General features: G+C 41.0%; 2 protein-coding genes across 7 annotated transcripts in view; one reads left to right on the forward strand and one right to left on the reverse strand.

The window, feature by feature from the left end:
- Positions 1-25,703, forward strand: part of LARGE1 (LARGE xylosyl- and glucuronyltransferase 1) — a 347,716-nt gene that overhangs the window by 69,561 nt on the left and 252,452 nt on the right. The window contains exons 1-2 of one of the 3 annotated variants that reach the window (XM_085048912.1): positions 10,108-10,245; positions 12,092-12,178. The exons of 1 other annotated variant lie outside the window; for it this stretch is intronic. The gene's annotated coding sequence lies outside the window, so the exon portion shown is untranslated. Of the gene's footprint in view, positions 1-9,696; positions 10,246-12,091; positions 12,179-25,703 lie in introns of those variants that run through there. One more of the 3 variants, XM_085048911.1, reaches the window with a different exon arrangement.
- On the reverse strand, positions 909-10,216 carry LOC146443831 (uncharacterized). 4 transcript variants are annotated; one of them, XM_085048917.1, is made up of 4 exons: positions 9,014-10,216; positions 7,279-8,710; positions 4,710-4,815; positions 909-1,289 (listed from the first exon to the last, which is right to left on the reverse strand). In XM_085048917.1, exons 1-2 carry the CDS (start codon positions 10,214-10,216, stop codon positions 8,687-8,689), a joined length of 1,227 nt encoding a protein of 408 aa, XP_084905043.1. In that variant the 3' UTR covers positions 909-1,289; positions 4,710-4,815; positions 7,279-8,686. The 4 variants fall into 4 exon arrangements, with proteins under 4 accessions (XP_084905043.1, XP_084905041.1, XP_084905040.1 ...); XM_085048915.1 differs by having other exon boundaries at positions 8,517-10,216; XM_085048914.1 differs by having other exon boundaries at positions 7,279-10,216.

Raw genomic sequence — 25,703 nt, forward strand, 5'->3', positions numbered from 1 at the left:
CCAAAAGGCTGCCTCCTTTCCTGGCAGAAGGAACATAGGTCGAGAAAAATCAACTGGAACATAATATTAATTCAGCTGGTATCACTTCTCTTTAAAATCAACTTTCTAATGTCTTAAGACAGTATTCTCTCCCTGTACCTCTGCTGGATTTCACTTTTTGCCACCTGAATTTAGTCATATAGAGGTTTATTCAGCCTAAATGGTTCTGTGATTGTGTGTTATGGACATTCTGCTGTCAGTTACTGCAGGAAAGGTAGGCCACAACTGCCTTTGTTCTGAGTCTAAATCTGATCAACTGGAGAGAGAGAGATTATCAAATTAATCATTGTGTGCACCTGATTACTAGGGAGATTATCAAATTAATCATTGCATGCACCTGATTACTGGCATATATAACAACTGATCTACCGAGGTAATGGGGCAGATGGATGGAAGTCAAGCAGTAACAGCTGTATCTCCTAGCATCCAATTTGTCATGCAGGTGTCACTTGCATCTAAGCCTTTACCATGTGAATGCTGGTAGATAGGATTGTCCTTCTGTTCATGCCCCTCTTATACCAATGCTGTCAAAATATTCTTAAAAAAATGTCATTTATTAATGCCCTGGTTTCTTAAAAAATGCTTAGAAGGGAGAGTATCTGTTGTGAACATTATTACAGGGATCAAACCCCAAATCTGATGGCAGAATTCCATTCTAACAGTAGCCTACAACAAATACAAACAGTTTGGACTAACATAACATTCTGAAACCTTCAATGACCTTCAGTGACATCTTGGCATCTGACTCTTCCTTGTGCCTATTAGTAGGTTTTGGGGAGGTTTTCCACACATGTCATTATTAGAAAGAAACAATGAAAAAAGGCTTCCTGTTCATATAGGCACTTGTGAGCAATTCAATCAGTACAAGCTGGAAGCAACAAAATCTTTATTTTTTCCATCTTCTCCATTCCTCTTGTGTAATATCCAGCCTTACACACCAAAGCTGCATTAATAGGACATTGCTGTGGTGGAAAACTCAAGCATACAAAATTAGGAAATGACAACTAAGTTCTCACATGCAAACAGATTTTGATACCCCTTTTTCAGATTATAACACAATTATTAATTAAATTATGACAGCATGATTTTTACCAGACCCTTAATTTATTTGATGTGTAAAAAGAGAAGGTGCTGACTTCACAGCACTCTTATGTATCCTCTTTTATGTTAGCAACATCTGATTTCTTCACCCAGACCAATCCTATTTTTTATCTTGTATCCCAACACCCCATCAAATCTCTTTCTGTCTCCTATGGAAGAAATAAAATCACCATTGTTAATTTCAGTATCCATCACTACCTGGGCTTGATTAGAGAGGAATAACCAGTTTAGAAAAACTCAGTTCTGCTCTTGCAGTGGTGAAGAGAATATTTTAAAAAAACCATTTGCTGTCAGGGAACAGCAGATATAAAATCTGGTAATGATTCCAATTCCAATCCTTAGCTGCTGTGTTAGTCAAGAAAGAAGCAGAGGTCTGAGCTTTATGGGTATAGATTCTTTAAGGATGCAGCTGTTCCCTTTTATCAACTCTCCACCAAGCACATACAGATTTTTAAAGGCTCACTTAAGTAAAATCCTTTTTTTTTTTATGCTTCCAGACTGCTATCATAGCTCCCTAGCAGAAATCTGAAGATTTATAAACCATCACTAGTTCTGAGGCTCCAGTTGCCAATCACACCATAGTAAATATCTCAACACCTCTCAAATTTATCAGAGATTACAGTGCAGAAAGAGGACTTGCATGATTCTTCCTTTCAATGAGCTAATTGACAAAAATGGGGTAACAACAAAGCTGAGTGATTGCCCTAACAAAGCTATGGCTGTATTTAGCACAAAGCCCAGTCTCAAGGAGTGGATCCTTTTTCACCTTGATCTGGGAGAATGCAAGGAAGTGCAGTACCTCCTGCTGATGATCACTTATCTTGGCTGCTTCTATTGTGCATCTGGTTATGCTGAGTGGAAGAAGGTGGGCAAAGTTTCAAACGGCCATTGGCATCAAGTCTGGTACTGGAGACATCTCTCAAGTTTTAAACTCATTGGAGCTGCTGTAATGTCAAGCTGACATACAAACAATAATGTAGCACACTTGGAAATATTTTCAAGATGGGTAAAGGGCACAGTGCCAGGATAGTTTTTTGATTCCAGCACTGAGCTCTTGTACGTTGCTTGGAAAAGTGTTGTTTAAAATTATTTTCTCTCTCTGTAGATGAAACTCGTCCCTTAACTGACATAAACCCGTGCTGATTTCATTGGAAACTTTGCTTGGTCTGGTCATTTCTTTTAGGTGATGCAGGAACTGTGAATTCTGACACCATCCATAGTGTAAGTAAAAGCTTACTCCTTTCCTCAGCACACAATCTGATAGAGACTGCAATTTCAGAGGAAGTAGCAATGCTAGCACCTGTGTGGCTGCCAAGCTCAGAAACACAAGTACACACATGGAGTGTAAAATATCTTTTGAATTTGTTGGGCATTTTTTGTGTCTGATGCTGGAGTCCTCCAACGTCACCTTCAAACTCTGAAGGTTTTTCCTTTTTCTGGCCTTGTCTGCTTGGCCTCTTGTATGTCTGACTGCTTTAGCGTTACCCAAATCAATGGAAAACCCTCTTCCATGTCAAGATACAGTCTGAATCACAAAATACTGAAGCATTAAAGTACTACTCTGAAAAAAAGGTGTTTAATGTTGACAGGTTCATTGGCTCTAGTATTGGTCATGTTGCCTGACTTTAGCATCAACTTTCCTGTGACTGCTGTTGAGACTGAGAAGGATTATCCTTGTTACTGACAATTGCACTGCTCAGATGGGGTGACCTGTCCTACTCTTTTGCCAATGCAGCAAATCCAAATCATAACTCACAACTTCTGAAATGTCAGCAAGAACACAGAAACTTATCTTTAGTGCTGACAGGCCTGGACAGAGAGCAGGGTGCAGCTCACAGTCACACCTCATCACCAGCAAAAGAACATTTTCATTTATTCACAGTACATTTCTAAGGTACACAACCACTTGTGGCCACTAAATGAGTTCATGTTAGCTGTTCACACTATGCTCCCTGTTTATATTCAGAAGCACATACATCCATTTCCATTGTGCTTTTGTCTGACAAGGGCATGAAAATGTTCTTCCTTATGTCAGTTTTGTTATACTGCCAGAAAAGTTTCATACTGGGCATTCTTACTGTTACAATGGCCAAAAAGCAAACAAGCCTGAGTCATTAGTCAGGATATGGGGTTTATTTTACTCTCCCTTCACTGCAAAGTAGCAGCTATAATGCAGTTTTGCTTTCTAGAGAAATTCTCCTAGAAAATACTTTAAAAAACAGCCCTCATTGGGAAAAAATATGGAAGTTCTAGGGTTTGATTAATAATTATTGGCTTTAATTTTTGGCCAAAAACTTTCCTATTTGATGCATTAGCTAGTGATCCTTACAAGTAAGTTTGGGGTAATTTCCCATAGTACCTATTTTTAATACAAGTACTTTTCTATACAGATTATAGAGGTCTGACCATGAATACAAAACTTCAGATTATTTTAACAAGTCCTGATATCATGCTTTAACTTGTAACAAGATCTGTGTTTTTGCTATTCAGCCATCTATTTTAATTCTGTTTACATTTTGTATTTACACTCACTCTTTAGTCCTGTATATATTTTTCTTAGGTCAGACTTACAAGAACTTTAATATAAAATCAGCATAAATGTGACAAAGGCCAGATGTGTTACTAGGGACAATCTGGGTAGTGAGGGAAGCAATCCAAGCATTCCTAAGGCATCCTCCAAATATGCCTAACCCACTGAGCCAGGAACACTAGAACTGACACACAATGTTGGTCATAAAGGACATTGCTTGAAATGCATGGACCTTGAATGGACATCTTAGCATTGTTTATATATTTTTTTATTAGGCTCACTGTTGTTGGTTGAAGCCTGAAGAGGCTGTTGCACTGTGGTAATTCATTTCTCACAGGCATTCTCTGAGTTCATATAACTGGGAGTTATTCCTCTATTCTGGAAGAAACACTCTGCCAATGATGGAATGAGCCTTCCTGCTCTCTTAAAAAACAGACACCACTCTTCAAACTACTGTAAGGCCAGTTTTCTTTCTAATTAGCATCCTGGCTCTGGGGAGGCCTGCATTGGTAACACTTTCAAAAGTTAATGAAGCTGTTCTAGAAACAATTAAACCTTCCATGTATAAAACAGGTACTGCTAATAGAAAAAATGGTCTTGTTGTGATCAGGTAGAGTATCCTCTTTTTCACCAGACAGTGAAAAGTGTCTTTAGATGAATTAAAGTCTAAATGTGTAAGGCCAAGACTAGAGGAATAATACATCCTGTGCTTTAATATTTCTAGAAAGGCTGGCAGATATTAATTATACAGGTCTACAATTCAGTCAAGGCTTTTCATAGTCTCAGCATTCACACTGCAGGGCAATAAATGGCCAAGTGTAACAAAGGAAACACAGTAATAAGAGAGAGACACTATATCCACTGTTTGCTTGGCAGTGAGGTGAACCAGTCAAATAGAAACAATTATTAAAAAAGAACCTCATAAAAGTGTATGTGTGTGTGTGTATACGTTTTACCAGAACATAGACTGGGATATAAAGGATGGTTCAGCTTGAATACAACTGAAATCAATGCAGCTGCTCCATTGACTCTGACATACCTTGATTTAGGCTTAAGAGTGCCTGGGTCAGTTTCCCCTTCCTAGCCAATGAAATTTAAAATTATTTTAAAGTTTGTCCTGTGCTAGCTTTCTTTCCCAGAGGATTCTGTAAAAGCAATGATACACGTTAATACAGAGCAGTTATGGTACCATAAATTATCTAGAATTTTGCTGCAAATAGCAGAGGGGTTAAGATAAAAAAAAAACAAACAACACAGTACTTGCTATTTTTTTTTCTTTTAGGATGCAGCTATTCACTAGTAAGAGCTCTGGAAACATTGCCATGGACATTATTATATATGCAATTAAGTATTTTCTAAGTTATGCATGTCATAATATCAAAATAATGAGCAATTATTTCTGTAAGTAGAAATACAAGATTTACTTGACCATGGTAAGTCAAAACTTAAAGAAGTACTATCAACCTGAAATGAGATTATCTTCATTAAATTAAATGTTGCATCATATTTATTCTGCAGATCTTCACTAGTTTTTATTGTTTTAAAATCACTAATCCTTATAAAAGACCAAACAAACAAACAAAAAACCCCAACTGTTCTCTAAATTACTGAATCATAACAAATGAAAACTAGTAAATGGCAACAATGAAAGAAAAGTAAACAGAGAGTTCTGTCAGAAATATGAACAAATAATATTAAACAAGTATATTCCCTTCACAATTTCTTTCATAACCCTATCTAAACCTCTAGTATGGGCATTTACCTTTTTACAACTAGAAGCACAACTGAAATCTGGGAGAAACCAACATGAAAATGAAATTAACACAGAACAATCTGTGTTAACTATTTCTAATCTAAACTATTGTTTGAAATCTATTTTGGTATAAGAGAAATAATTTCTAAATTGGTAACTAAATTTCCTTTACATTCTGAAAGTTTTAGGTTTTTGTGATGTTTTCTGCTTATTTAAAGGCATTCAATTTATGAGTCTTCATTTTTTTTTCCAGTTCCTATAATCCCAGGTAATCTGAATCGTGGTCCTTCTAGGGTTTTGTTGATTTTACTTTTTTTTTTCTGTTACATGCACAGGAAAATCTCCATTAAATTTTAATTTACCGCCCATTGTGGACAGCATATGTAACAAAACTCCTACTTTATGCTCAATAACTGGAAATATATTTTTCCAGAGTAGGTTAAATTTCACTTATTTCTTGTCTGAAAGCCTGTCCTACTACAAAATATGCCAGGCAGCCTGGTCTGCAGTAGTCTGTACTCACTGCAGTGGCAGATGATAACAAGCATCTCAAGGGTCAGGACTTGCTTCAGACTTTTGGTCTTATTCTCCATGCTCTGATACTGTCAACAGTTGTGCAATTCAGCATTTAGAAGAGAAGTGATTCACAGAGTCACAACCTTCTGGGGAACAGTTAGCACAATCCAGCCAGCCTACTAAATCAGATTTGAATTTCTGTTCACTGTGAGAACACCCTCAATGGCTGATTTTATGAAAAGTAGCTATTTCATCAACTCCACATGAAAGAAGGCAATGGAGAACTTTGCTTTGTCTGTGCATATCCCATATCTTGAGTGTGACACAGCAGCATCTACCTCACTATGTATTTAAAATGCTGATTAGCCACAGGAGTGTGTGTGTAGGAATGGTGACAAAAAAACCTCCTGGTTTTCAGGAATATTTTAGCTTCTATTTCAACTGGGACAGAATGCACTATTTAAAGTAGTAATGCACTTTTCAGTCGCCTCCTGAACAAAGCACTGTCTTTTTTTCTCAAAAGACCTCATAGTGGTTGAATTCAGCTAGAACAATGAAGCAACTGTAAGAATGTAAAAAGGACTTCATTGGTGTTAAATGGGAGATGAACTTCATGCACTTTTATAAGTTTGAATACTCGTGGGCCTTACACCTCCCTTTCACATAAATTGGTTACATTTAAAGTAATTTTGTTTTTTTCATCAAAAACCAGATAATCTGTAAGAGTGTGGGGTCTTATAAACAGGCTTAATGCAATTTTATTTACTGATTTTCTGGTGTAGTGAAAACATCATGACCTGTTTCAAGTTCAGAACTGTTATGCCTTCATCTCTTGTTCCAGTATGGAAAAAATGAGACCAAACACTCATGTTATAATTTTACATCACTCTAAATTGACCTTTTAACACTATCTCAAAATTTACGTTTCTATTAAAAAATGAAACATCTGGTTTACAACATTTTTAAATAATAGGACTGTTAAAGCTTTGAGTTTATGTAATGAAACAATAATTTAAAAATAATCTATGTGCTTGACATTACTATAGGTTTTGCTTTTTTTGCTTGTTTTCTTTAAAATGCAAATAGACCTCTCACTCCAGAACCTGTGTAGTTTCTAGAGAAACCTTCCTCCAGGCTGAATGAAATCTGAAGTGCAAACATTTGCATCTAATTTCTTCTACCTGTCCTTGGCATAAGTATCCTTCTGCACTGCTTGTTTACTCTATGTCCAAAGCAATTGCCACTTCAGGATTTTCAAGGACAAAGACTGATGGAGCAATTTTATTGTGACTATGAAAAAGATTACTTGCTTATAAACACAATTCCTGAAAAACCCAACCTTCATAGGTAGTCACTCCTCCTGTCCCTGTTAGGTTTTGTAACCTGGTGGTAAGCAGTCTCAGCTAGAACCTCTGACAAACATTGCTCTGGGTTTGGACAAGTGCTGTCCATTTGTGAGCAGGTCACCAACTTGACAGATACAGAACAATTTAGAGTGAGAATGTAACATTTTGTTCCAGTATGAAGTTCCATCATTTGTCATTTATGGTGGCATATTAGATAATCCTAATAATCCATGCTGCTCTTAAACCCTAAGAATTTTTGTGGCTGCTGAGAGTTCCCTGCTCTTAACAGAATATAAGAACACTAAGAACATCCAGAAATTGTTCAATATTTTGTAGGATCAGACTCTGACAAGTTAGTAGTTTTGAAGACATAGCATGAGACTGAAAACTGTCGAACAGTAGAAAATTCTAGTAACAGGCAGTGGATAACCTGGTTTTCTTAGTAATGAAGCTGTATACACAGTCCTGCTTACTCCTTCACACATCCCCAGAAATTTGGTCACTGTGACTGTCAAAGCAGTTACAATCCTTCCACAGTGCAAGAGAACATTATTATTTGAAAGGCTGATCCCTTAGCTTCATGTAGGAGAAAGGAGAGAATTAGTCAGTTCAGTATAGCTCATTTCTGGCTTTGATTTGCTCATGCAAATAACACCAATCTGTATGTTACCACAGCTTTTCCAGAAAAACCTTCCTATCAGAACTAAATTATTTTTACAGATAAGCAAAGTTGTTTTATTTTTTTCCCTGCAAAATGCTCTCCTAGCTGTTTTACAATATATCAACATTTCAAGTCAGTAACACTTATGTGGTATCACTGGTATGTCCAACTTCATGATTTACTTGAGTTCATCAGATACCACTCTTGACTAAAGCATCAGGAAACGGATGCTGCTGGTTGCAGAATAATAAGCTTGCTGAACCAATACCTTAATCAAATCTGCCAAAACTATCTTGCTATGAATAACCTGTTCGAGAGTTCACAATACTTAGGTACAGTACACTGCTAAACATAATTTTTGCCCAATAAAGAAACTTCTGCATGAGTTACAGCATTCAAGCATCTAATGTAATGAGCAAAATTAGCATTCATATCTTTAGAGAACAGCACGTTTCTCTTAAGCTATTCCCTTAACCTTCTAGAAGAAAGCAGTTAAGTCCTGTTTAGTAACCCAATTATTCATACTTTTATTTACATTGTTACTCAAAGCACATGTATACTTTGCTTCACCTTCCGTTCTAAGAATGGATCAATGCCTTTCTAAGACCGGACTGCACGCAGATCTGTCCATTTCTGTGTTCCTTGTAGATTTCTCTTGAAATTTCAGGCACCCTCTACAGCCGTTCACACAGGTTATCATACAGTCCTCTCAGGATGCTGATGTATTGCAACAATCCATCTTACACCGCTAACGAAGTAAAATTCTAAATAAAAAGAACAAAAGGGGGGAAAAAAAAGGCGTTGATTGTTGCTCTAAAAAAAAAAAAAAAGAAAAAAAGAAAAAAACCGCTTATCAATTGACTCTCAGCAGATGCCAGCACGCAGGGACACATCGCAGGGACACATCGCAGGGACACATCGCAGGGACACATCGCAGGGACACGCTCCGCCACATGTGAGCCAAAAGCCATCATATTTATTCATTCCTGGCGCTCGGAGCTGGGTCTTCCCCCGTGGCCGGTGTCCGAGGCGGGGGCCGGCCCGCCCCGCGCCCTCCCCGCACTTACCGCGCCGGGCGGCTGGGGAGCGCCGGGCGGGCGGAGGCGCGCTCCCGGGCCGGGCCTGCCCTCGCAGCCCCGCCGCTGGCCGGGCCGGGTGTCGCGCCGCCGGGCCCTCGGCGCTGCCCAGGTGTAGCGGCCCGGGGCGCCCCGCTGCGCGGGCGGGCGCTGCGCGGCTGCGGCCGCCGCTGGTTGGGCGCTCGGCGCCTGTCGCTGGGCGGCGTGAGAGCGGGCTGGCCCCGCCTCGGCCCGCGCCTCCGCCCGCCCAGGCACAGACATGACACAGACACACAAGCGCTGCGGCCGCCGCTGAGCCGGCCCGGGGCAGCGCGGCGGCGGGCGCACGGCTCTCGGCACCCGCCGAGCGGCAGCGGCGGCAGCTCCCGGCTCCGCCTCGGCCCCGGCCCGCCGGGCGGGCAGCCGCGGCCCCGACACCCGCAGGGGGCAGCCTGGCACAGGGAGCCGGCGGGGGAAGGCTGACAGCGGGGAAGGGGCGGGAGGCAAGGAAGGAAGGAAGGGGAAGGGGGCAGCCTGGCACTCGCAGTCGGAGGCGGTCACCAGGCACGGGCACGGAGCGAGCCCGGTCGGAGCGCGGCACCCAGCGGTCGCTGATGCCGGGCCGGCTGCAGTAGCGGCGACCGCGGCGGTGCCGGAGGGAGACTCTCCGCGCTCGGCTCCGCGGTGCCGGTGACCTTCCCGGAGCCGATCGCCAGGCCGGGGCAGGGCCTCCTCTCCCCGCGGAGAGTGTGCACCAGGCCCCGGGGAAAGGGCAGGAGGCTGGGCCGGAATCCCCCGCCGCCCCCGGGTCCTGCTGGCCGCCGGCGGGGCCTGTGCGCCGCGCGGTTCGCCGCCGGGGAGAGGGGCGTGGGAACGCGAGCGGGACGGACGGACGGACGGGGCCGGGCTGCACCTCGGGACAGCGCGGAGCGGGCAGGCCCCGGAGAGAGCTAAGCCGGGCGGCGGAGGAGGCGGCCACCTCGGCGGCGCATCCCGGGAAGAGTCGGGACCTCCCCACCGCCCTCTTCCTCCTCCCACCGCCAGCTGCTTCTCGTCCCGCGGAGAGCGGAGCTGCCGGTGCCGCCCCAGCTGGGACTCGTTGGCTGACACCTCCGGAACGCAGGGCTGCGGGCACGGAGCTGGAGCTGGCCGCCTGGAGCGGAGGAGGGGGAAGGACCGCTTGCCTGCGCGGAGCGGCGGGCGCTGAGCGCCCATCCCGGCGGCCCGAGAGCCACCCGGCGAAGGTAAGTGCCTTCTCGTCCGGTCTCTGCCGCTTTGGGAGGCGAGGGGCGGGGGAGGGCAAGAAACAATCGGTGAGTGTCTCCCTTCCAGCAGCCCGGGGAGGGGAGGGGGCACCCGAGTCCAGAGGGCCGGGCTGGCAGCTTTATCTGCTGGATTTTAATCCCCATCAGATCCGGAATGGAAGGGATGCTCAGGCGGAGGCGCGCGTGTCGCTTCCCGGCACAAAGGAGCACGTCCCCCCGGCCGAGGGATGCTATCCCGCTCCGCTCCCTGCTCCGGCCGGGCTGCGCTTCTGCTGCGCGCCGGCTGCGCTTCCGCGGGGTCCCGCCGAGTGCCTCCGCTCTGCTCCGCTCCGTGCCGACGGCCGGCAGAAACGGGCTGGTGGCCGCGGCTGGGAGGGAGGGAGTCACACCGCCGGGCGTGAGCACTCTGCCCGCCGGAACGGGACCCTGGGGCAGAGCCGGAGTTGGGCTGGGACGCTGAGCCGAGCAGGGTGACTTCCCCAGCAGCCGCCAGCCTCCCCTGCAAGCCTCCAGCCCGGGAAGCGCTCCTTGGGGAAGGCTACTGCTATTACCTCGCAACCGAGAACTGTGTCATTTAGATCATTAATCCCCGCGCACCGGGGGATGGGGGGGAAACAGCAACTTGCGGCCCTGTGGAGGTGACGTGAAGTTTGACAATGCTTTATGTAACACTTTTTGGAGAGATTCCTAGTTTTTCTGCTGTGCCCAGTTTTAGTAAGCAAGTGGTTATTCTTCTTTGTAGAGCATCAGGCAGGCGATTTATGTGTTTTCACCTGAGTACAGTGTCTTCTGCTCTGTTCAACTTGGAACAGGGGTAGTGCTACACAGCAAATAAAGGCTACTTTTTCACAGCATGCATTTTTAAATTAAAATTAGCTAGCAGAGGCATCTGAACAGTTGTTAGAAGGTCTTACTTTATTCTGTATGTGTTTTACATGGCACTTTTAAAATTAATACAGGAAACATTTTCACAGCACTGATTGTCATGTATGTGTTCTGGAAGGTATGGATGCTAGGATGGAAATGGCAATAAACCAAATGTCTTTTAAGCGTTGTTAGCTTCTTTTTAGACAGTATCAGTGCTGGAAATGCTGGAAAAAACAGAGAGCACCAGGCTGAACAAAGTGCTATGTTAAAACCAGACCTAGCAATTGCCAACAGGTCAGCATATTTATTTAATGATACCTGCTGGATACAGATTAATTTTCTGTGTACAGAATTATTTTTTTAACTTCTTCATAAATAGAAGCAGTGGGAAATTTGATAAATGGGTTGAAAGGTTGCCTAGTTTCCATATGGGATTATGTCTTCTACTGGGGAGAAAAACTGAAAACAAAAATAAGAAGCTAGCCTCAGACACAAAAATACAAAGTAGTGATTTGCCACATCTCTTCAGACTTCAGCTGCAATGATACTCTAGGGGGACTGTTTTGGGTGGGCTTCTTGACCTCATTCAGTGGTGAAAATGCACAGACTGTTGTACTAAGACCTATGAAATGTTCTTTTTCCTAACCTTGTGGAGCTCCATCATTATACTGTAAGCTTAGAGGAGAAATCATATGTAGAAACTCAGGTGATGAGTTAAGGGCAAGGGCATCTTCTAACAAAGTCATTCTGCTCCCTGCTGCAAAGGAGATAGCTTATCAGAGGTTAGTTTACTTAGAAGAACAGGACAAGCTAACAAAAAAACCTTACCCCGAATGTCTTCACTGTGTTTCAGTTTTTTAAAATGGAGAAATGTGAAACAGGTATCCCTACACGTCTTGAAAACTGGAAATTGCTGGTAGGTATTGTAAGTTTGAAATGTGCAATTCTTACTGCTTAGGTGTCCTGTGACGGCCCTTGATCAGAAAGGCTGCAAGTCATGTAAGAGCCGCAGTAACTGCAGAGTCTCTGATGGATAATTGGATTGGTAGGTTGGTTTTGATTTTTTTTTTTGTCTTTTAATTCCTTGCTGTAGTAGCTGGTGCCTTTTCTCCTTCCTGTTGGTGTTTAATTCTCATGATTTTTGGGTTATGTTATGTGTGGTATCCTTCTTGTTCAAAGTATATTCTCCCTTCTCAGTTGCTGGTAGGGAAAGCATAGCCTGGAGGTATTTAAGTGGCAGTATGGAGCAAGACGCTTACTTGTTTTTCATGTCTGAAACATACATGACAACTTTTCTTCTTTGTTGTTTAGATGGCATAAGAAGATTGTAAGTTTTCTAGGGTCTGGAGAAATATACACTGGTTTTCTTTAAAGGAGCACTGAAAATAGTAGTACTTGAATTCTCTATGCCAGGTATTCAATGTACAGAAATTCTGGAGTACAGTCCTCAGAAAGCCAAAGTGTGGAGCAGTGATGAATGACTGCATGTCTGTTGGAAACACTAACATGTATCAGAGGCTTGATCTGGAATTTCAGTGTGTAGGACTTCAATATTAGTAAAAATAGTATGCCTTCTGAATCAATTATTTTAAAAAACTGTAACAGTAGGTATCTCCCAAGTGCACTTAACTTACTGAACTGAAGCGTTCTTAAAAACAATGGTTTTGAACTCATGAGACTACTTTTTGCTCAACTGTGTGGCTTTTGTTTTTGCCTGGGATAAACAATCAGTTGTTAATAGACCCTTGCTGGAATACTCTCCTCTTTTATCCTTTCTCTGGTTTTTTTTTTTTTTTTTAATGTGGCCTTTTAAAAGCAATCTTCAAAACCAAACACAGACAAAACCAACGAAAATCAGGCCTTTTTTTTTGCCTGGTGTTTATAAAGACTAATAATTGGTAAAATTCATAATCTGACTATGAAGTCTTTATATTGTATGCTAAACTCTATCTACATGCAAACTCCTGTTGATGGGTGTGTTTGTCTAGGTCCAGAACAGCAATTTGTTTTCTTAAATGTGTGTTTATCCTTACTTCCTGTCTTGTATGAAAGCCTGTCTTAATGAGCTCTTGTCAGCTTTGAAGACATTTTGTCATCTGCATTAGAATAAATTAACAAAATACCTGTTTTAAGGGTATGAGATTTTTTGGTGTATGTTCTTTTCCTGTAACATGTCTGTGCTAATACATTAAGATTTGTATGAGAAGAGAACGTAATGGCCAATGCAAGTTTGCAGTTGGCTATTGTTCATCAGTTTGTCTCCATGCTCTTCAGAGCTGGCTCTATTGGTTATTTGCCTAATGCTGTGGCTAAAGAACTTTCTCAAAAGTGTTTTTGTGTAAGGAAACATACACCCATGTCTATTGCACTATTTTTGCTCTGTTGTTGTCTGGGTTTGGCTCATCTTCCTTTTTGTAGTCAATGCTGGCTTTGAAAAAACAACCATTGTTCATTAATACTGGCTTTAAAAACAGTCACTGTTCATTATCCCACACTTGGAATAATTTAAGAGCTGGAGAGTCAGTCAGAACTACCCCAAGGAAGATATTTGGCTTTTTTTCCCCCTTTTCATTGGTTCACTGATTTTTCTCTTCCTTATGGTACACCCACCTGAAGATAAAGGTTAAGAAATGAGGGTTGTACCTTGTAGGGATTCATGACTCTTTTGGTGTCACTTGGCTCAGTATTTGAAGGTCTTGTCTCGTTGAAGCTTGTTCGCTGCATGGCTGTAGAAAGGGAGCAGCAGATAAGAAATTCTATTTTTTTGGGAAGTTGGTGGCTCAAAAATCAAGGAGAAAATTGCTAGAAAGGATTATCTTAGCCTTGGCACTGACTTTGAAGAAGTCTGCCAAGGCTGGAATCCTTGTTTAAGTGCCATCTGTGTCAGAATTAGAAGCAAACTGTGTAAAATAGTTCCATTACTCATTCTAATTTGCAGATCAGCCCAGGTCTGATAATGTTTACTGTAGTATGCACATCACCTTCTTTCTGGGATACAGCTACTGTTTCCACAACAGCAGAGTTAACTGGGTAGAAGCTACACTTGAAATTGTCAGAAACAACCCCAGCAATGTCTATCCAGTGCTATAGCAAAATCTGATCATGTAACCCTGATGCTGGAGGAAGCTGGGAATCTCAGATGATGCAAGCAGAATGCAGTCTTCCTCAGTAACCCCCATGTAAGATGGGAATGCCTGAAAATAATAAAAAGAAATAGATTGGTTTTCGCGGCTGGAGTTCCCTGTTCTAATGCCTCTGGTCTCTTGACCTGCAAGCGCTAGAAGATAGATGTCATCACCACTCTACTCTTCTCTCATGCATTTTTGTATATTGATGAGTCACTTCTGTTACTCCAGGTCTATACTAATTTTTGATCCTCAGGGAATAATTGCACATGATGACCCGGACTGTGCATGCTGCCTGAGGGGCAGCTTGTCAAGGAACAGTGGCTTGCTTTGCTGTTTTCCCAGGAGCCTATGAAAATCATAGAAATCATAACAATTTTTCATCTGCTGTTGTTTGGCAAAACTGCAAGTAGCAGTTGTAACAGCAGAGCCAGAGCTTTCTTAAACAAGAAGGACAACACCCATATCAGTTTAAATCTGCTTTCACATTCTGGCACTGAAAATTACAAGAAAATTTGTGTTCAGGAAAAAAAAAAATTTTTTTTAAGTAACCCCCTGCTTCCTTCACATGAAATTTTCTGCTGCTTAAAACTTTCAGGGAAGTTGACTTGTCACTTTGAGTTGCATCTCTCAATAGTTCCTCCAAAATTTATCCCAGAATGTAATATTAACTTGCAGAGGGTCAATATTTCACTTCTACCATTAGCTTTTAGATTTTATCTCCTGGTAAGCATTTGACAGCTAAGACTTAGGACTAGGCAAAAACTAGAAATTGTTACTGAGAAATCTTCATTTAAATACAGAGAAGAATGAAGGATTTTGTTTTAGTGGGACACAAGAGGAAGAGGAGAGAAAGGGCAGAGAAATGAATGGAGGGAATTGTAGAATGTTATTTATTTAAATATTAAACACTTTGCTTACAATTTCTAGATGGATGTGGGAATTAATTTGTCTGTTAGGAGAAACTGGTGTTTCTCATTGTGGAATACAAAGTGTCACTGAGTGGTGAAATGGGGGGAGCAAGAAGAATTGTGAACTGTTCAAATGAGGTGACATTTTCAGTTCAGCTTTAGGCTTCTCAACCCAGCCTCTTCTGCAGAAGTTTCATTTTCCTCCTCTGACTCCCCTGAACCTCAGTACTAAATTCTCTTGGTGAATGTTTTCCCTTCTGTCTTCAGTTAATGCTGCTGCTAATCAGTACTACAAATGGAATTTTATGTTTAAAAATTACTGAACTTCAGTCTGTGAATCTGCTTAATTCAATATTTCTCATGCCGAAAGTGCTAGCAAGGTGTATGCCACTGGATAGAAATAGGAAATGAAAACCAATCATTCTGGCATTATTAAATACCCAAATATATGTTCCTTAGATCATGTTGTTCTTATGAATATTAGCTTTCATTGTTTTGTTAACAGAAGGGGGATGTACTAGGCTTCCTGGTATTTTTGTATGAAATGAACTGACATTAACCTTGAGGCTCTTCAAGCAGCAGTTAAGTTCTGTATTTCTGTAGTCTCATCATTTGTCAGTCCTAAGAGTGGTTCTAGAGTGTGACATAGATTTAAACCTGTGGGTTGTCATTCATGTAAGACAAATTTTCAAAGATAAAGTATTGGCTGGCATGCTTGGGAAATCTTAAATGAGATAAAGATGGTTCCTACTGCTTTAAAAGGGAGAAATTGTCTGTATTTTTGGATTCTTCAATATTGAGCGTACTGTACAATTAGATGCTGTTTTATTGAAGTAGGGAATTGATAGAGCATTGAAGAATGAGGTCCCTGTAAAGGTGGACATTTTTTTGTTGCTATTATTGGAATATCTTATAACTTATGTCCTCAATCTTGATATTCCAGAACTTTTTAGCATCAACTACATTTGTGAGAAATCTGTTCCTCTTCAGTGACTGTTCCAAGTAGTAGAAATCAGTAGGTGATGATGTGGTGAATGATTTTTAGTACTAGGAGAGCTGCATGTTGACATTAACTTCCACAAAGCAAAAATGATCAGTTTAAGAAATGGTAGAAGCTCTTAATTTGTGGTGTCTTCCCCACTGAGATTTATGTCATCATAAATGTCATCCTGCTGCACATGAAGAAAGGAGGGGAAAAAAATCAGTACTGATACTGAGTGTATTGGAATATAGAACATGCTAATGGCTAAGCCAAACCATTTGGTGATGAGCAGGTAAGAAGGAAGCTTCTCTACTTGATGTTCATTTTCAGACTACTATCCATAATGCAATCAAAGCAAGAATTTGGTCTGTACTATAACCTCAGAGAGCAACCAAAAATGTACCAGCTGAGAAGTTTGAGATGCAGCTGTCTTCAGCTCATTGTTTAGCAGTTTTGATTACTTTGAGAAAAAAGCTACATATATGGGAATAAATTCACATCCTTCCATAGCTACTCTCAGATCTCAGGTGTGAAGAAGTGAGTATAGCCACAGTGGCCTAAATTCCTGCCTTTTCTTCCAAACATTGCAGTCTGCCTTCTTTTTCTCTTATTCCCACTGTAATGCTACTGCAGCTTAAAGGCTGCTAGGTTAAAATAGCAGCTTCTAGGAAACTTCTGGGGTCATTCAGACTTAGTGTTTAGGTTAGCCATGTAGATCCTTCATTATTGGAACACTTGCTTTCCATCTGATGCATTGCTTTGGGAGTGATTCCTCCACAGCCACCATCAGGATGCTTTCCAGCTGGTTTGGACAGTGGAGAGTCATGCAGAATACTGCCTTGCAATAGGGTTATCACTTTTGGAATTTACATCTCTACTGTTGCTATCCATAGTCTTGTTCCTTGCTTTTGTGTGCTGGGCTTGCTGAGGTTGGACTTAAAAATCTCAACTTGTTCATACTACCTGTTGTCACTACTCTCACACCACTACTCTCAGCCTGGCACCTGAGGTATCTCGAACTGCATCATATACTAAAAGCATGAGGTGCTGTTTAGTAAGCTTAGAGTTTGATTTATATTATGGTTGCAATGTGAATAACTGTGCACAGTTGGTGAATGGGTTGAGAAGAAAGATGTTCCTAACATTTTTTCCTTATTAAGATGAGCAAAAATAGTAATATTGTACTGCTAGTATGGAAGGAACAGAAACTGATGACAGTATTTTTCATATGCAGAATTACTTTGCCAATTTCCTAGCCTTAGACATGTTGTGGAAATAAATCAGTAGTTTCCTGAATGCTTTACAGAGCTGCTAAGAGTGAGGAAAATGACAATGTAGAAAGATAAACCCATTCTGTGACAACAAACTGGTGCACTGCAGGTGAAGGGATTTGAGCAAAGTTGCCCAAGTGGTTAATCAAAAAGCAAAGAGCAGAACTGTGGTTTCCTGAAAGAGTCACTGTCCTGTGCCTTAAACATAATACAAATGGGAAAATGCCACTGTCTTTGGCAAGAACTATTGCTTAATATATTTGTGCCTTAGATGATAAAACCAAGTCTCTGATGATGCTGGGCATATAATATCATGTAAGTATTCAGAATATATGTGCATCTTAAACAAACAAAAATAATTGACAGTTAGATAAATGACAGAATAAACAGATGATAGTGAAATTTACAGATACTCTTTGTTGATTTAGAGGCAGTGCTGTGACCAGGGGAAGAAAGAGTTTTACTTCTCTAAAATAGAAAATTAAACAACATTTAAAGAAGGAAATAGGAAAATGCTTGAAGGAATAAATTAATATATCTTGATATTTAAAGGTTGTAGGTTATTGTTCTTTAAATATATGGAGTTTGTCTGTGGTCAGGTGGTGCTAACAACCTAGAGAGTGTAACTGAAAAATGTCACTGCCATTTAGAACTAAAGTCTCCATACATGAACAGCCAGAAGGCCAGAGTTTCCACTGAATTATTGACACATGTTAACTGTGTTAAAAAATGTGGCATTTTTATTGATTGCATCAATTTATATCAGTTTTGACCCGTGATGAGCAGGGGCAGACACAGCGTTTGTCTGAATAGAAAGCTACTGTCCTGTTGCTGGGCAAATTTGTTAAGGGTGCAGGGGTGGAGAGAATGAGAGAAACAGCACTGAGGTAAATCCATGTTCACTGCGTGTCTGAAGGTGATGCAGTTTGATACAGAACAATTTTTTCCTAAAGCTCTTTAAATTTTTCATAGTGAGTCATTTTCATCATTTCCCTTTCTGTTCTCAGCCTAAAATATGCTGTATTACACATGAGCAGTAAAGATTTCTGGACCTGAAATTAGAATAAAGAATTTTTTGAAATAATTAGTTTTGCAGCATATTTTCTTTTATGTATTTGGGTTTTGTTCTTCAGATTCATCTGTCCCAAAATTGGACACTGATATGTTAAGAAAGGCCCAAGTTTTGTTTCTTCTAATATTTTTTCGTTTCCTTTTGTCCTAAACGTCATACTTTAAGTTGCTGTATATGAATATGAGAAAAGATCTTGACATTCTGGTTGAAGTAGTGGAATTGTGAATGTAATACAGAAAGCAGTTATTTATTAATTTCAATAAAAAGCCTAGTGGCTCTAGATGAGAGACAGCTCACTGCATGCTGGGTGAAGCACAAGTGCAGTGTGTGTTCCTGAAAGGTACTTCATGATCAGGAAGGCTGGTCTAAACCAGCAGCAGAACACTCTTCTGGGGCTGGCAGTTTTCTGAAACAGCAGTGCTTTGAAAGAGTTGGGTAATGGTTGAGGTTGGAAGGGACTGCTGGAGATCATCTGGTCCGTCACCCTTTCTCAAGCAGGGCCACCTAGAACCATTTGCCTAGGACTGTATCCAGATGGTTTTTGAGTATCTTCAAAGGTGAAGACTCCACAACCTGTCTAGGCAACCTGTGGCAGGGCTCAGTCACCCTCACAGTAAAGAAGTGTTTCCTGATGTTCACAGCGACTCTCCCATGTTTCAGTTTGTGCTTGTTGCTTCTTTTCCACTCACTGAACACTGCTGAGAACGATCTGGCTCAACCATCTTTATACCTTCCCTTCAGATACTTACTCTAGTCATTCTTCACAAGCTTTAGCTCCAGGTGGTCTCTGGCTTTCCTGACTGAATTTCTGCATGCTCAGGCAGTGTCTCTGTACTCCTTCCAGTCTACCTGTTCCTGCTTCCTCCTTTAGTATACTATCTTTATGTGTTTGAGTTTTGCCAGGATGTCCTTTTTCATCTCTCTAGGCCTCCTGGCATTTTTGCATGACTCCCTGCTCTTTGGTTCTTCATTATTGGGTGAATGGTTCTTCAGTTTGGAGGAGGTGATCCTTGAGTATCGAGCGGCTTTCTCTGACCCCTCTTTCCCTCCAGGGCCCTAGCCCCATGGGTTATCCATGAATGCTATCCTGAATGCCAGGACTGTGATCATGTTTTGTTGCCCTTCTCCCTCCTGTCTATATCCTGTATGCCGCAAGGGTCACTGCAACTTAAGGCTGCCTGTGACCTTCATGTCCCCAAGGAACCCTACCTTGTTAGCAAGTATAAAGTCCAGAACAGAATGTCTCATCATTGGCTCCTCTATCACTTGGTCAGGAATTTACCAGTGCTCTCCTGGAGTGCTCTGGATGCTTATTCATGGGTGTTTTAGGGTGCGTTGTCCTTGCTGCAGATGCCAGAGTGGTTTAAGCACCCCTCCAGGACTGGGAATGTGAGGTTGCTGCTCCTTGTCCGTAGAGGGCCTCATCCACTTGATTTCCTGGACAGGTGACACTCCTACTGTGTCACTCATACTGGTCTACTCTGATCTGTGCCTGTAAGATCTGGTTTAGCTCATCACCCATGCCCAGACAAAGCTCCATGCATTCTGATGTCTCTCTCATGAAAGGTGTTTCCACCTCCAGCTCCTTCTGGCAAATCCTTTCCAAAGACTCTGTATCCCTCCTTTGCAGCACTTTGCTCATGCAAGCCATTGCAACATGTTTCCATTCATCCCAGCAAGACTGTATCATGAAACTGCACATGAATCTTGGAATCCTTGTGTTTACAATATTGATGTTTATTCATGCAAAAAATAAATTCCACAACGGAGGGAAGCAATTCAGATAAAAGCACTGGTTTTGCCAATGTAACTGCGACTAGTGTGGCAGCTTCTGCTAGCCAAGTTACATCAATCAGCACTCACTCTTCACACCATCAACCAGTATAGCTGGGTGTCAGAAATTCCCAATGGAAGAAACCAATCCAGCCCAAAAGAGCTTAGGAAATACAGAACAGTGTGCTGAAGTGTTTGAAAACTGATAGTTTGTACTTCCCCCTTTTTAAAATTTCTTTTTAGATTGTACTTTTAATCTCAGTAATTTTTCATTTGAGTAATGCGTGTTTATTTGTTAAAATGCCATTGTTAAAATGCCTTGGGAAAAAATACAGTCTGTACTCCTTTGTTGTGATCTACTGAAAGCAGCAACATGGGACAGTTCTGAAAAAAATCACCGTAGTTCTGGGACACAACTGATTTTCTCTGTTAGGTTGCGTTGGGTTTTCTTTGATTGGTGAGGTATTTTAAGTATATTTTTATATTTGATTTGAAAGTGCTAAAATATTACAGTAGTGTTTAATACCAATTTTTGTACTAGCTAAACAAAAACCTTTAGCAGGATTGAGACAGATCCAACTGCACCTGCCATGTGATGGTAATTTATGAAGATGAAATGCATCTAACATGGTAGGAACTGAGTCATTCATCACAGATAGCAAGAAATGTATGTCTCCTTGTGTTTTTTGTGTCTTTTACTTTACCTGTATTTACCATGCATCTCTGTGATACAGTTATTTTGATCGCTGAGAACACGTTTTGTTTGGTCTGTTTTGAGTCAGGTACAAGATACCGTTTTTAAGACTTGGTGTCTTTGATTAATCAGAAGAAAGTGGAATTTCTGGTGAGGTTTTGGTGGATTGAGCACAGGTTTTCCAGAAGGTCAGAGATAACCCTATTAAGACTGAGAAGCATTTTCAGGATATGTTTAATTTTGATTTCAATCTTTCTAGTGAGAAATTGTTCAGGTTGTCTCAGATCCTTTTTCAAATCCTCATTGCTTTTAGTCAAGGAGATTGTTACATGATACCCTTGCAAATTACCAGTTAGATAGTCCTGTCAAATGCTAACCTGGAAACCAACTTCCATGATTTTTCTGCTGACTGGACCTTTTATCTGAGTTGACTGAGGTAACCCAATGCAAATTCCCACTAGGAATCAAGCCTGCTGAACTAGGCTGAGCAATGGGAGGACATGAAACCTGTGCCTCTTGCTCTTAGCTAGCTTCTCTTCCTTTCTCAATATCAAGTTCAATCTCCTAATTTTTCAAAGCCCTCCTCAAAACCTGAGTAGGAATGTTTCTGCCAGGTTCACAGGGCTTCAAGCTGGGTCTTTAATGAGCAGGACATTAAATACTGAACTGAAACACATGGCCATTCTTGCTTTACTGTTTCTATGATCTGTCCCCCTGAAACCAGTGCTGCTAATAGTGGAGTCAGTGAGGTCCTAACCAGTACAGATGAGGACCTGTCAGAGTCCTGCTTGGTGGGATTAGCTCATTATCCATCAGCTACCAGTGTTTTCTGTGGGGGAATGCTGGCATGCATACAGTGATGTTTTGGGATGGCATCAATTCTCTTCAGACATCCCAACATTGATCCGCTTTAGTAGTGTTTGACACCCCAAATGAATAAGAATGTAGCAGATAATGCTTCGTGATGAATCTTTTTGCATGTCTTTCCTGTTAGAGGTGGCTAAAGAGCCACAAAGCACCTTAAAAAAAGGAAATGGAATTCAGCAGAGCATGCAACCAGCAAACTTTAACAAATTACATCTTTGTATCTGGCATCTTGGCTCTACTGGGCATGTGTGCTTTTGGAGAGGCAGTAATGGGAACTGTAAAGGAAAAACACTCATCTTAATAACAATATAAAAGCTTTTTCATGGTGTTATAGAATAAAAAAAGATGTTGCAGTTTTAATTTGAGAAAAGCAACAGGAATTTCAGTGAAAAAAGTATTGGAATTGAAATTAAACCAGGTCTACCAGTATCTCTCAATATTCAGTAATGTAGTACCTCTTTGTTGTTCTAGTAATGTAGAACCTGTTTCAATACATGACTATGATGGAAATGAAACCACAGTGTACAAAACTAAAATATCAGCCATCCATCCATTTTGCTACTGAGTTCTGCATCCTCTCTTCTTGTTTCCTTTCACTGAAACAATGGTTCTTTTATATCTTGGCAAGTGTTTTTGAAAGCTGAATGCACAAGAAAGGTGCTAAATAGTCTTGCTTTCATTTAGAATTAATTTTCATTTGAGATGTTCTTGTCATGGCTTATACTTCGTGTGAAAACTGGAGGGGATGCAGTGATTTTAAGAATTTTGGGCTCAGGGATATTAGAGCTTTTGCTCTAATTCTGTGGCTCAGGAGTATCCTTTTGATGCAATGATGCAGAGATCTGTATTCTAGAAGCTACTTTGCTAAGGGCTGGCATAGGAGTGTATCTGAGATTGTTATATCAGAATGCAGATTGGGATGTGCTTGGTGCATTTAGTTCATCTTTCTGAGCATCACTGGATGTCCAAGGTGCTGTTGTATTTGGTAGGATTTTTCCTTTTCTTTCCCTGCATGTCTGTAGCTAACAGGTATACTGAAGTTTTGGATGCACAGGTATTTATTTATTTAAAGAACCTGAATATTCAAATAAAGTAGAGATGCTCTAACCAGACTTGGCACAGTTACTGTAAAATTTGTTGCCATTGTGAAACTACAGATGGCAGGAAGAAGTTCTGCAAGAACCTAATTAGAACACTGACATGTCTAACGGTCTGTTTCATGTTTATATTTATATATTAAAAGGAAAATCAGTGAAAGCTCTGGATCTATTAGGAAATATCTTCCTTCAAGGTGAAGCAAAGTGTGGAATGTTATGTAGTCAAAATTCTCATCTGTAAGGTCATTAACTTGTATGAAATTATTTAGAATTAATAGTGATCTCTAGACAGTTTTCAAGGTTCTTCTTAATTGGCTAGGAAATGCAGACCTGTCTATGTTATTTTTATCTGCATGTGCATCTAAAACATTCAGGGGTTGACAAACAGAAATGACTGATTTTTAACACAGTGTAAACTGATACAGGTCTAATGTCTGTAAATACAACTTAGGAAGTTGTGTTAGGCATATTGCAAAGCCATTGAAGCTTGATCTAGCTATGTAGGAATGTAACAGCGTGATGTCTGTCAATTTGAATTTTGCAACAGAATTTGAATACTTGATCCTAAAAAGTTGCAAGAACTGTTTTCTTTGGCTCTGAGTGGTATTCATTACCTCCTAAGTTTTGCCTTCAGTAGTTGTCTTTATTCAAGTGTGTCATGGTTTAGAAATGGTACTCCCCAATTTAGTGTTCTCACTGAAACACTCCAAACCACGCGCCGCTTGCTCACTTCACCTTGTCCTTCCCCCATCTGGCGGGCTGGGGAGGAGAACTGGAGGCACAAAAGATAAAGGTCACAGGCTGAGATAAGAATGATTTACTGGAAACAGCAATGAAATAAGAAAATGAACAGTAACAGTGACAATGCTAATGATAGTGTGCAAGGAAGAGGAGGATGATTCACATGCGATTGCTCACTGGGTGGAAAACCCCCAACAATACCCAACTGCTCCATGTGTCATGCTCGGTGACCCTGGAAAGGACCCCTTCCTCCATCCAGGTGGTACAGAATAACCTCCAGGTCCCAGCTATGCCCCTCCTGGCTACTGTAAAAATTAAACCTGCCCTCACTGAAACCAGGACAAAGTGCTTATTAACTTACTATAGGAGGTGATGGATTACTTCACAGAACAAATGAAAGGCTTAGATGGTGTTACATCTCTGTGTCTTTTATGGGAAGTTTCATGTCGTAAGAAGCATATTTCCTCCTGTACAAATGTGAAATTGTATTGTAAATGAAATCTCTTAATTACTGCTCAGCTTTGCTAAGCTTTTACTTTAGTCAGCAACTGCCTTGCTGGAAAGTACTATAATTTTGAAGCAGAAATTTAGGACTGAAGATTTCCAACCAATTTCATTCTTCCCCATCATTAAGAGCAGTCAGGAAGGAGAGCATTCTGGTTTTGTAAATAGTATTCAAGTTTTCTCGTATTAGTACATTAGAACAGCATGCACATATTTTTCCTCCACATCTTCACTGGCACTCTCACTTCTTGTTTTGCTTCTAGACTTTGGATCCCACCTTTCACTATACTGCTTCATGTTTTTACTAATCAAGCTTTGATCTGCATTTTGGATCAAATATGTCTCTAGGAAAGAGGGCTTACCTTGAGACCTGAAGTTTGCAGTTTCTTACTGGGGGGAAAAAGAAAGTTGATGGTAAGATAGGTGTTAAGGATGTTTTTATTTATGTATTCTGAAAAGTATCCTTAGAAATTGTGAAGTGTGTGTGTCGGTAGTGATGCCTGTAATTTTAATGGATGAAGTGCCATGGTGACCTGTATAAGATTTGTGGGCTACTTGGTGAAATCTTTTAATTGTCTGCTTAGGGTTGTGTAGAGTATCGATTTCTCATTGTATCTGGAGTCCAGGTAAAAATCTGAATTTGTATGCTGTATAATTTGAGCATATTGTCTCAACTCGGGTCTTCATTTTGGTGTGGACTATGAGAAGTTTACACACTGCAGTCTGTAATGAATATTCTAAATATTGTCAGTGAAAGTGGTGGTTTTATTTGGGACTGATTACTCCCTTGTTGCATCCCCAAATGTATGGTGGCTGCTGATTGCCGAACTTGCCTGTTTACTCTAAAGCTATATTTCCCTGGTTTAGCTGCTTGTTTTCCTTAATGGTACCTTTGGCTTTTGTGAGCACCTTTTGAACAAGCTTAGTTTCTTCATTGGATAGTTGCACTATGGTGAGCACAACAAGAACTGTGGGTCTTTGGTGGTGCCTGGCAACCACAATCCATAATGCTGAGCATAGTGCTCCAAAATTAAAGCACACACAGTTGGACAAGACTGGCAGAGCTCATTAAAAACACACTTATATAAAGTGTACTGAGTGTACCTCTAAAGCTTATCCTAAACTCTCTCTTAACCCGTGAGAGGGTTTTTCTGTTTGCCATTTGTAACTATAGGCTATTCTAGCCTTCAGATAGCAGTGCTAGTAACAGCTACAATATTAAAACAAAGGTGGAAGTGCTGAAAGCAAAGAGGGAGGATGCACAAACCATTCTGTAGTCCTCTGGGATAATGGCCTTAAGCCACGTATCCCTGTGATTTATGCACTTGCTTTATTTGTCATCTTGGGGAGAAAGCTTTGTTACTGAAGAGATTTGATAATAGCCTGTTCAGTATGATTGTAGTCTCTTGTATTCATGTAATAAAACGAATAATTTTGGACCGTTTATAGGTTTAGTCATCCTTGCTGTATGCATTTCACCTCTGATTTCACTTTCAATAGCTTAGATCAAGCTAGATAAGGACTTGCTGCTCA

This window comes from Lichenostomus cassidix, chromosome 1Aa, assembly GCF_008360975.1.
Source record: "Lichenostomus cassidix isolate B80296 chromosome 1Aa, HeHo_3.0, whole genome shotgun sequence".
Lineage (NCBI taxonomy): Eukaryota > Metazoa > Chordata > Aves > Passeriformes > Meliphagidae > Lichenostomus > Lichenostomus cassidix.